Raw genomic sequence first — 12,728 nt, 5'->3', positions numbered from 1 at the left:
CGTGTACGAGGTTACGGTCTTGGCAACAACATCCTATCTAGGAATCACAGCTACAGAATGGCATCTCTCAAATAACTCACATGAGACAACATGAAAACAAACCATTCTGTTCTGTTCATTGTTTTAAAGTTTCACCTTTACATTTTACCATTGAACTCCATAAAAAATAAAAAAATATAAATGTATCGCTCCTTGGAGACCATAAATGCTGAAGTTCATTGCACTTGGAAAGTTATTAAGCATTTTCTTAACAGAACAGTAAACATTTTTCAACTTCACCTCCAAATATTTAACCCCATGTCTCTGTTTACTGCTTACAGAATCCAAGACCAATCATCGAGGTCACAGAAGACCACTGAAATACAGTTCAGATAACAGATTTACAGCTGAGCTGAAAGATTAGTTTGGAGGAAAGAAAGTCTTTCAGAACTTGTGCTGATAACACACCTGTTCTTTCAGATAATCACTAAAAAAAGTCTAAGCAAAACACAGCATACAGTAAATAATCAAATAGAAAAAAAACCACCCCTCAAATAAACACTAACATTTGGATTGTGTTTATTTAAAGCAGAAGTGGAAACATGGAGCTATTAAATAATAAAATAGCCAGGTAGTCTGCTGCATGCATACCTACCGTGTTTGAAATAACCGTTCTTAGATCATTCAATGAAGCAGAACAGCTGTAAATTTAGAGCCTCGATTTTAGTTCTGCCCTATCCATTAATATTTCCTCAAAGGAGTCGAGAGTCTTTAATATTCAGTAGTGAATAGCAGCTAGCACGGTGCCCAGGATCATGCCTTGGTGGCTCTTGAAATCCTCCAAGAAGGAGACGCTGCAGCCTCTGGGCAGCCAGTTCTCTGACACCTGCAGCACAGAAGTGCTGCCTGATGGTCAGACAGAACATCCTGAGGCCATTTGTGCCTCTGCTGGTCCTGGCACTGAGCAGCAGAGAGGGACAGATAACCAAGTCACAGAATCACAGAATGGCCTGGGTTGGAAGGGACCTCAAGCATCATGGATCTCCAACCCCCCCACCACAGGCAGGGCCACCAACCTCCTCATTAAATACTAGACCAGGTTGCCCAGGGCCCCATCCAATCTGGCCTTGAACACCTCCATGGACAGGCATCAGGGGATATGCTTTACAGATTGTTTCCTATCACAACACATTTTATGCTAATTTACACAGAGAGCTAAAATACAGCATACCAGAGCTAGGGCATCTTACAAAATCTCTTTTAAAGTTTTCTGCCCTTCAGCTTCAGGTCCTGCAGCACACCATTCACACAAAGATTTATCTGCATGCCACTGGTAGCTGACCCCACCTACCCATCTGCCACAGCAGACAAAAAGAGCAAGTTTTTAAAAGAGACTTCTTTTCAATTCTTAGCGCAGCAAGGCCTTGAGCCAGACAAAACATATAAATGCTTAACTTAAAAGTTGTATGTATAAAACCTTTTGTCCCAGAGGATCCCTAATTAGTTCATTAAAATATCTGAACCCGGAGGAAATCATGAACTTCCAAACTGAAAAGCAGCTGCCACAGGGATGACACAAAATCCATCTAGCAAAAAAGGGAAAAAGAAAAAACAACTAATTTGTCTCACACGTGGAATTACAGAGAGATCTCTAAATTGTCGTGGTGTAATTTCATTTTCCTCCTGTGAGGGACAGCATTTCTAAGAATCTTCATGCTCTGACTCCACTGGAGTTTGGTCACGTGCGTTTTCAGAGCTGGAAACCACCGTTCTGTTGAATTCCACAGCCAAACTCCTATGTTCTGTACAGCAGCAGCATTTCACTTCCCACCTCAAAACACATCAGCCATTGTTCACCTTGTTATGCTCTCAGCTATTTTAAATACGCTTTAATATCCAGGCCTCAGATAATCCACAGACACAGACTCCTCACATTCCATTTTAAAATACAATTCAATTTTCTCTGCTCATGGTTAGGAACCTAAAAAAGATGGCCTCATTTTTCACATTAGCTGAGCAAAGTCCTGGCTGTCACTGACCTATTATTTTGGCCTATATTTCAAAGTTGTACAGCAAGAAGACAGATATTCTTTAACATGTAAATGCAGACATCAAATCCAATAAAGATCGGCCAGAGTCTCAGGACATGCTAATGCCTGTAAGGTTTTTAACAGTTTAGATAAAGACCCCATTGCCCCCTGTGACCCAACCAAGCTGGCCAGACCACCCATCTAGCAGAGCTCACTCACGCCCAAGAAGCCATCCCTGGCCAACAGACTCAGCGTAAGCTGACCTTTAGGACCACGCCAAGCAGCGTATTACACAAACCACACTTCAGAGTCAGAGGGAAGACCCACCTGCCAGACCCGACAAGCTATTTCAAGCAGCATTGTCACTTGGGAGCTGGAAAAATTCTTCCTAGAGACTCATAGGTTTGCAAAATGCTGGACAGGGAAAAGAACAATAGAATGGTATTTGTTTCTAGAAAACATACACTAAGTATAAAACTGATGGCCTGTCAGCATCTTTCTCAGGTTTCAGGACAATTTGCCCCCCAGGAGGGGGGAGCTGCTCCTAATTCTGCTGCCTTCAGGGTACAGAAACTTTCCCATACCTCCAGGGAAATGCCAGGCATCAGTGCACCACTGCCCAGCTGCCCCCATCTGGGTGTGTGGGAGCTGCAAATCACCAGAGCTATTTCTGCTTGTTTTGCATTGGACTTTTTGTGTTTGTTTTGTTGTTGTTGTTGTTGTTGTTTTTAACCACAGTTCTATGGAAAAGAAGCAAAGCATTCGTGAAATACAGATCTTTCACCCAGTCTTCATTTAAAAAATGCCATTATTAGCTTGAAACAATGATTCTTTTTCCTATTTACACATTGAAACACACTCACCTACTCTGCTTCTTACAAACTTCAAACTTTATGGCTTCACTCAGGCCGATGCACTGAAAGGGCTCCTAACACTCAGTTGACTACAAACAAGTAGATTACAAATAATGTTTCATATACAAACCAGGAAAGAAAATTGTTCTTTTCTGCCTGTAGGAAGTTTCCACGTTTACGATCAAATACAGCATCTATGCTACTAAAAAACGCAAATTGTTCTATTACTATGAGGTATTTATTTCAGATTTAAGATCCAAAAACGTAATTTCATGTCCCACAACATCTAAAGGCAGTGTTTGAAACCTCACTTACTGGTTTTCAAATTGGTATGTTATATTTATTCAACAAGCAGTCATTTCGAAGCAAGACAAGAAAATGATGGACCATGTCAGATTTTAGTCTTTGGAAGTAATGGAGTGTGGACAATCTTACTTAATTACTTTCCAAAGAATTAATTTAGTGAAATCATGTTAACATATCATTATCCCACCCCATCTCCCTTAAAAAACCTCAGGGAGCTACTTCCACATTTTAATTATATAATGGATGAACATTCATTTTGTTTCATGGAAGAGCAGCATCACGCACAGTCCCCTCCATGCTCCCTCTAAGCTTTGGCAATACCTTACAGCCGCCCAATTAGTGGCATCTGCAAACAGCAAACACTCCACTAAAATACAGTCATCGTACTGTTTCATGCAATACTCCTACTTATTCTCTCACATCTCTCTCATGATTTTAATTACCTAATGACAGGTTCTTCATTACTTCTCTTGACCAACAAGCTTCAGCATCAAACTTTAAAAATTTCAGCTTGAATTTCCAAGGAAAGGAAAAAAGAAAGTCAGAATAAAGCCTATTAAAATGTATGTCACTGACTGCAGTACTCATTCTCTTCCTCCTCATGTATTCTCTTTTCAATAATGTACTTCTAATATAATTTTAATCCTTATCTGAATTGTTTGCACGTGGTTTAAGCTTCAATAAAAGAATGTGAGTTTGGGTATTCTTAATTAGAACTTAAAACACGCACTTCAGTTGTGCAAAGTACTATTAAATTTTTTAAAAAGCTTGAAGATCAGATAAAGCATGTTTTGCTGCTGAGAGCCCAATGCTTTAATTTACAATTCTCTATGTTGTTTTATTCATGAAAAAATACTTGATACTTGCAGTTTCTCCCCATCCTGCTAACACTGACACAGATTCTCTATTGAGGTTAGACTAACACAGTAAGACTCTCTCACGACTGGTCGATATTTTCATTTGTTTTTAAAAGCTTATTTTAAAAAATTAAAAAGCCACCCTTCCTCCCTCCTGCCAATTTTAGTAACTACAATTAATGCTATTCATGATGAAAAAGAGCTTTTAGTAATTCATTATTTGGAAATACATAGCTAATTATAGAGCAACAAATTCATTTTACTTATATGGCATCTTAATAGTAAGAGTTTGAGCTTTAGTAGTCTAACAATATATATTGTGAAAGTATCCATTACAGCAAGTTAATTTTATTTCATAGTGAATGGTTCATTTTGCATTCAATTACTAGACACGTGATACACGTTTCTGTATGCCACCCTTCTCCTCAATCTCAGAACAGAAGCAAGCCTAGAAGCAACTTGATAGAAGCTCATCTTACGTGCTGTATAGTTTGAAACATGAAGCAAACATCTAACAGAGCCCAATTCTGCAGTACATTTAAGGGTCCAACTGGTAAGAGCCAGAAGAAATTGCAATGATAAAGTGTTCTCCAAGCAGTTCTTGCTAATAAAATCTTCTGCTGTCCTACCAAACTGACAGAAGCTTCATATAGGTCATCTCCACAAGTCCAAAACGTGCCACGGTCCTGCAGAGAACAAGTCTAGAGATGAAACACAAGAAAGCCTGGTATGCCTTCCTCCCTCAACATGTTATTTGCTATTGAGAAACAAAATAAATAAACATGAGTAAAGTGATTAACATGTTTTGCAGCACCACTTTGAACACGCTTGCAACATCCTTTTCTACATGCAGTACATTAATTTGTCCAAGGAGACAAATCCATTTTCTCTTTGCATTATTCCTGAAAGTGGCGACAGTGAAACAAATTACAACCCCTTCTAGCCTTGATGGCTTTGAGCTAGTGACCTGAAAACTGCAAGACTCTGATTAGCATTGTTGATGCCCTAATCTACATACTGCTGTGCAATTTAGGTCCAGCTGTAGGAAGAGAGTAACTGGATGTATTTTGGAAAGTCAGGGAGAGGAAGTGCAGGAGTCAGATGTCAAAGAAAACCGCCAAAATAATACTATCCATAGAGGTTTCCTGTTTGTGGGGTTCATTTCCTCACCATTAGGGCATCCCTATGCTTGTAGACAGATGAGTCAGAGAAAAAATGTACATATATTCAATTCATTTGGGAGAAGCAGCAGATAATTTTCAGGTAACTTGGAAATCAACCAACCAACACCAAATACACGAGCAGAGTCACACAGTCTACTTCTCATAACTTTGGGGTGAATGAGAAAGGAAAGAAACTGACAGTTGTCAGAACTGTTACCTAGCAAAAACCTTAATAATATGATGCAGCAGCTTTGTAAGGTGCTACTTTTAAAAGTTGAGGGTTTATTTGATTGACTTTTTAAAATAGATGTTGGTACAGTTAAAAATCACTTCAAAATTTCCATGAAATCCATACTTTTCTACTGACAACTGTACTAACCATTTTGATGGTAAGCGCTTTAAAAGAAATAATTAACATTATAGAACCCTTTAGAGATAAATCAATTCCACTTAGAAAGAATTTGTTCTACATTTCTTTACTGCTTCTCCCAAATACTCTAAATTTGATGTTTCTGTTGAGCAAGGCAGCTGTTTGCAGAAGTGACCATTTGACAGCTACTGTTTCCCCACTAGCCAAGTGAAGAATACTATGAGTTAGTTGTAAATGAACCAAGGATAAATTCTCCCTTCCTCCTCAAAGATCACACAGGCGTCTTGCAGAACGCAGGAAGCACAAGTTTTACCTTTCATATTTGACTCCCCAAATACGATGCCCACAGCTACCAGTGCAGTGCAGGCCACATTTCTTAGACCATAGTTACAGCTGTGACTGGAGAGGGAATCGTGGTCAGAGGATCCATACACCAGTGCCCAAACCCCACTTGACACGTTTGTAATCATAACAGGTGAATTTCTGAGCTGCAAGAGTGATTAGGAGGCAAGATAAGCACTGTACATAATGCCAGGATGTGCCTTGTTCTGCAGAATTTCATCTGCAGTGTGGTTCTCTTTATTACTTCTTACACAGCTACTAAAAAGCTTGACACTGAACTGCCTTACCAGTGCTCTACTCTTCAGTTTGACAAACGCTTTAGTAAAATATTGGTTGACTGTGAATGAACATTACAGCTTTCAAACTAAAAACTACAGAAAAGTTACATCAGAGAGGGTATCTACAACCTGGCACAGTTAATCCAAATGAAGCTTGGGTGATTATTTGTTATCATTTATGTGATGCAAAATAAACAAAGCATTCATTACCTAGAAAGTGACATGTCGGTTAAGAACCATCCTTAGATAGGCACTAGCAAGTTATTTTGGCGTCTTTGGTTTAAAGAAAAAATAAAGAATAGGCAAAAATTTTGCCCTGAAGAGCTCATCCTCTGAAAACACAGGGGGAGATTTCTAGATAGTATGATAAATATCAGTGAGGTAGGCACATACTGTTTCCTCTGGGTCTACAGCTAAGGGAAGAAGAATGAAATAACTTGATTAAAAAGCATGTTGCAAGTTCATATTTCTTGCTTTGATGCCATCTCCAACTGACATCTGAATCCATTAACATAGTGGTTCTCAAATGCCAACTCTATCCCACTGCTCTGTAAAAGCGCTGAAGGAAGTAGGTGTCTTTGAACTAGATGTGCTAAATATTTGTCCTAGATTTTAGACATGCAGCTCCAAATGAACATGTTTTCTTTGCCTCTTTCTTCTCTCCTGTCTCCATTTACAATATTTGTATACTCTGTAAGCTACAAGAACACATTACTACACAATCACATGGACCAGGCCCGTATAGTATCAAAAAAAAAAAAAAATCCTTCTCCTGAACTCCGAACCATTTCTAGAGAAAAAGGAAGGCTCAGGGTAAACTTGCCAATTTGCCCTCCTATTACCTCTTCCCTCTCTAACCAGGTCCTCCAACAACCAAGACCCTGTTTCCCTTACCCCATCACAACCTCCCAGCACTTCACTCCTTCCTCCCCTTGCAGGGAAGCTTCTGCATACCCTCGGCAGCCACCACCTGTCCCTAGCAGGGAAAGAACTGGAACACTGGAGAAAACACAGCTGTCCTTGTGCCAAGTGGAGATGTTCCCACTGCCCAGGCCACCTGTGCTGCCCACAGGTTATCTGCATTATTCTTATAGGAGCGCTGGCTTTGTATTCTGATCTTTTCACATAGACAGTCTCTTGTTTCTTCATCTTCAGACAACCAATAATTCCCATTATGTCTGTACTTGTGTAATGCTATAAAAGGACAATGATATCAGGGTGGCAAAGTCCTTGGCTGCAGCAAATGAGAACGAGCCTGAACACAGCAGCCACGGATGCAGAAATGAAGGAAAAGAACAGCTTACCTTCAGAAGACCTCGGGTAGGCAGGGCACTCCAGCAAGAGGTGCCCTCACCTACACTGCCAACACTTACATAAGTGCTGGGAAGGGGTGGATCCTGGTTCCAACCCTTGGGTCACTCAGGTACATTGCGTGCACCTGAGCTCCCCTGGGTTGGCCCTGCCCACCCACCAGGTGCTCAATCACTACTTCAGGCTGTGACTGAGTATTTCCACTACAACTTGTAAAGCTAGAATTAATCTTTATTTCCTCTCTTCGGAAGGAAAAACTTCTCAACCTACAACAATGGCCAAATCAAGTACTTACCGACTATTGCTTTATTTTGCTTTGCCCAACACCTAAGTCATATTTTTCTTCAAATGCCTATCACCTGCTCATACTGTTTGATTCTTCTTTATTCCTGCCCTACTCACGGCCCATATCACCTTTCACAGTACCCCTTATACTTGAAAGAGCTTTTCACTTCCTTCCAAAGCAGTTTTCTTTTCCACTTTCAACCTTAAAACCTTCACTGGTATTTTTCATCTGCATTTTTCCCCTTATGGGTCATGTGTGTCAGTATGAAATATCTGATCATCTCAAGGCACTATTCAAAGACCCCATTCTCTTGTTCTGCTTCATCTCGTATAATGAAGTCTCACTGAACGTTAACTCGTTGAAGGAAAGACTTTGAATCAAACCACTTTCTTTTATAAACACAGAATAATTCAAGTTAACAACAGTTTCTGAGCTCTGCATTGACAACTGCATGACAAATGGGCAAATAATCTCTTCAGCAACTCATTCAAGAGGATAAAACTTACGGATTAACTACGGTTTTCAAACCTATATGCAACATGAGTATATACGGTGTATTTTCATCTCACATACTATGTGCTCAGGGTTACAAAATCAACAGAACTGTGAGTTCTCAGAAATAAGATACTCCACTTATTCAAACTGCTCAGAAAGTGCTTTTACTCCTACTATTCCCACATGTATGCTACTGCCATGAATACAGCAAAAGCAGAGCCCAAGGATTTTGGTAGGAAGCCAGCTCGCTTACAAATGGATTAGAGTACAGAGTTTGAAATGAATCAATGCAATGCATATTTTCTTGTTAAAAAATACTTGCAGTGAAATATTTACTAAGTTGAGGCAAAACAGGCATCTGTTATTAGCACACAACACCCGTACATAGTCATGGTTTTCCCTCTGGAAGAGCTCGGAGAATACTGCAGCCCCACACAATGCATAGCTCAATTCTTCACATTCTAAAAAATGACTCCCACAACATCAAGGTCCGCACAAAGTAGTGTTTTCTGTAATCCTACCCCTGTCATACAGCACACCACAAAAAGAATCCTGCGAGATGTGGAAAAAATGAAGATATGAGAAGAGCTGTTTGATGCAAGCTTTTTGATGCAGTTGTTGCCATAAAGCGATTTAATACTAACCTGGCTCCAGCTGCTCAGACAGCAGAAAGCCAGAGCACTGTTAAAACCTGGAGGAACTAGAGATTAACAGGTCAGTTTTTACTGACATTTGAGATTAGGAAAGCTCCTTATTTTGCTGCTGAAAAGTGGTAACCAATCTCCAAATATGCGATTTTCAATTCTTAAGTTTTCCAGGAGCAACTCCCAGCAGTGTTTAGCACACACGATGTATTTTCACCCCATAACAGCAAACACCAGCCAGCTCCATAATCCCCAGCGCCACGCAGGCCAGCCTCACAAGTATTTCCTCTGATAACACCGACAAATTCCTCACTTCCTTCTGTCTTTTCCACAAGCTGTCACGGCGGGCCAAGCAGCTCGCCTTCCAGGCCACCACACACATCACACCAGGCAGCCTCTTAAGTGACATAAACGTTAAAAAAAAAAAAAAAAAAAAAAAAAAAAAAAAAAAAAAAAAGGAGAACCAGGTGACAGCAGACAGCTGCCCCAGCACTGCTCGGAAGGTTGCAGCTCAGGGATCCCAGGGCCACCTGCCCAGGCCGGCGGGACGCTGCGCGCTCACTGCTCTCGGTGTGACACAGCGCGGCCGTACACGAGGGGCGTCCGCCGGGCTGAGGCACTCCGCAGAGCCGCACGGCGGTGCGCGACCGCTCGCTGCCGGCTGCTCGAAGCGGATACACGCACGCACATCCACGCACGCACGCGTGTACGCGAATTCCTACGGGCCAGGTGCAGAAGTTCCCCGCGGCTCCGGAGCTGCGTAACGGGGAGGCCGAGGGGCGAAGTTTCCTCCCTCCCGTTCTCCCCGCGGCTCAGCCGGGGCCGTGCGGTCAGGCCTGCCCGCAGGCCCTCCTCTCCCCGCCGCCGGCCTCCGCCTTCGCCCCCGCCCCGCCGGGACGCCGGCACCTCGTCGCTCCCCGCGGCCGCCCCGCTCTCACCGTTGCAGAACTGGAGCAGCGAGGAGGTGTCGTAAAGACTGCTGTAGCTGGAGAAGCCGTCCTCCATCCTGCCGCCGCGCCGCCGGCCTCCCCTCGCCCGTCCCGGCGGCCGCTTCGTCCGCGCGCTGAGGAGCGGAGGCGGCGGGGGCCGCGGCGGCCTGCTGCCTGCCTCACTCAGTTGCCATGGCAACCCATTCACTCCGCCGCGGATGGGGCGGCGGCCGCGCCGGGGCTGCGGGAGGGGGCGGCCGCGGGGCGGGGCGGGGCGGGGCGCTCCCCGCTGCCGGGTGCTGCGCGGCCGGAGCCGCCGCGGCCCGGGATCTCCGCTCCACCGTCAGAGGGCGGCCGGCGAAGGAGACCGCGGGGAGAAAGCCGAGCGGAGAGCGGCGTCTTGCGGCCGCTTCTCCTCGGCGGCAGCCCGCAGCACGGGCACCTCCGGGTGAGCCCTGCTGAGCGGTGCCCGAGAGAGAGCGGGGTGGGGAGCTCCCTGGGAAGGTGCCCCGAAGCGATCCGAAGGCTGAAGTCGGCGGGAAGAGGGTGAAGTTTGGGATGCGGGGAATTACAAGTCGGCATGCGTTCGGCAGGAGTTTGGCGGTCGGACTGGGGTAGCCTGTCTGCTCGGTGCCGCCTCAGCGTTCCCCTTCTGCCAGCTTAACAGCTCCCCTTGCTTCCCCTGGAGCAACCGCTGCGCAGGACTGGCCCTGCGGCCTCTTCGTTTCGGAGGCGGCTCCTCTGGCCATAGGATAGAGCTGTCACCGTAGTGCTGTGACTGACTCTCTCTTAGACTAACAAGGTGAAGATATGCGCTGGACCTCAAAGTCCGCACAGTCCCAACCCTCTGCCGAGGGCTGACTGCCCAACCAGCTCAGGCTGCCCCATCCAGCCCGGCCTTGGGAACCTCCAGGAACGGGGCATCCGCAGCTCTCCGGGCAGCGGTGCTTCACTGCCCTCTGAGTAAAGAATATTTTCCTAACGTCTAACCTAAATTTCCCCTCTCTTAGTTTAAAGCAATTCCCCCTTGTTCTATTACTATTAGGCCGTGTAAAAGTTGGCTTCAGTTTCCGTGCTAGAAATGCTGACGCATTCAGTGAACAAAAGCCATTTTTATTTCAAGCTCCTCTGCAGACATGACAAAAACAACACGTTGCATTTCTATAGCACCTTTCCTCTTCAGAAATGCCAGAACACTTAAAGTGTGCCTCTATGTCTCAGTCTTTTAAGGAGCTTTTTTTGCATGACAGTTCCATCATGCGGATCCAGCTACAGGCCTGAGTTCTGTATATACAAGTCTTTGCACCAACCACTGAGCCATAGTAGTGCTAACACAAAAATATGCTGTAAAATTAGGCTAGGATATCAGTTCCATATTAAAGCAGAGTGAAAACTGCTCCCTTCTGAATTGCCATTGCCAATATTGGTAGAATTGAAGAGATCTCCAAACCAGCATGATGGTGCTTGAGTCTGACAGAGACCACAGTGTGTTATAGCTGCAGGCTATAAAAGAAAGGAAATTTGTAGTTGTGTAGCTAAAAATAAATTATAATAAAAATGAAAATGACTTCAAAAATACAATGTTTAAAGTCAGCCATAATTCTTTCTAGTCTTTAAAATTAACATAGGTCCCTTAGGTTTTCTCATGGCCTTCTCAGGCATAATCCATCAAACTTTTCCAAAACATCATATTTTTCTAAAACAATATACACACAAATACGTACATATGCATGGGATTTTTTTTCCAGATAAGGTACAGTACTAGAGAAATGAAGCTCATTTTTAGTACTAATTAAGAAGTTCATTTTAAAGCATCATTACTGTCATAAGTTCCTCATTCTGAGGCTGAGGCATGTTCTAATGCACTGATTTTCTAATTGGTAGAGATAGTTTTAACACAAGCAGCATGCTCTCCAGGAGCTGTCAACGTTAGCTTCATCCATACCTCCTTAAGATGTGCACATTTTGGAAAATAAATCTCTGAAATCTGAACTGCGGTGCATGATTTTAATATCAAACACTTTCTGTACAGTTCTGTAGCAATTGCAGCATCAGATGAATGAATCACATGGTAAAGGATATCAGAAGTACTATACATGTAGCAAAAAATGATGTTGGAGTGTTAGAAAAATCAGAGAAGTAAACACCTGGCAACTTCTACAGTGTGTTTTGCTGCCAAAGAAAGAACAAAAAGGGGCAATACAGCTCCATTTCAGAGAGAGCAAATTAAAATTCACTTAGAAAATAGGACCTAAACCTGATCTGAGCACAGCATCCTTGAAGAAAGTGAAAATACCTGATCCTCACAATGGATTGCCTACTGAAATTAGCTGTGAAGGTGTTGTGAAGCCGGCAGTGAAGCCTTTCTGCTCACTACACTGAAAATCATCTCAGTGAAATGATAAAAGATGATCTCAGCTCGGATTTCTAGATGCAGTTATGATGCTGTTATATTCAGAGGGCAAGTGCTGGAAAAGGAAAGCACTATTTAAAACACAATTTAATTACAATGATTTTTAGACCTCTCACAATCTTATTACACTAACCTGCACTACGGGGCACAAAATGAAAAATTCTATCTGGCTGCATGAACAATGGAACAATGGATCTGAAGAATTCACTAATATTTCAGCAGGCATTCTGGTGGTGGAGCTAAACAATGCAAACACTTCTTCTACAGTCTATTCTTCAGTGAGCTGTAGCTTTAATCATTTGTACATGTCCAAGGTAAATGACAGAAATGTGAATGTAGCATCCTGAGCAATATAGTAGGAATGATGTATTTTGAGGGGTTTTGTGGTACATTTGTGAAAATTACTGCTGACAGTGTTAAAAACTCTGTATGACATTTTATTTTGTATCATTTGCATTGAGTGGGGTAATA

General features: G+C 43.0%; 1 protein-coding gene across 3 annotated transcripts in view; it reads right to left on the bottom strand.

Annotated features, from left to right (window-relative positions):
• EML1 (EMAP like 1) overlaps positions 1-9,920 on the bottom strand; it is a gene marked incomplete at both ends in the record, with an annotated part of 77,478 nt that extends 67,558 nt beyond the window's left edge. For all 3 annotated transcript variants that reach the window (XM_079536786.1, XM_079536787.1, XM_079536788.1), the window contains one exon: positions 9,854-9,920. In XM_079536786.1, coding sequence (XP_079392912.1) covers positions 9,854-9,920 — 67 coding nt within the window. The remainder of the gene's footprint in view (positions 1-9,853) is intronic.
• Between the last annotated feature and the right edge of the window lie 2,808 nt (positions 9,921-12,728).

This window comes from Tetrao urogallus, assembly GCF_951394365.1.
Source record: "Tetrao urogallus genome assembly, chromosome: 6".
Lineage (NCBI taxonomy): Eukaryota > Metazoa > Chordata > Aves > Galliformes > Phasianidae > Tetrao > Tetrao urogallus.
This window is presented reverse-complemented; position numbering and strand designations above follow the sequence as displayed.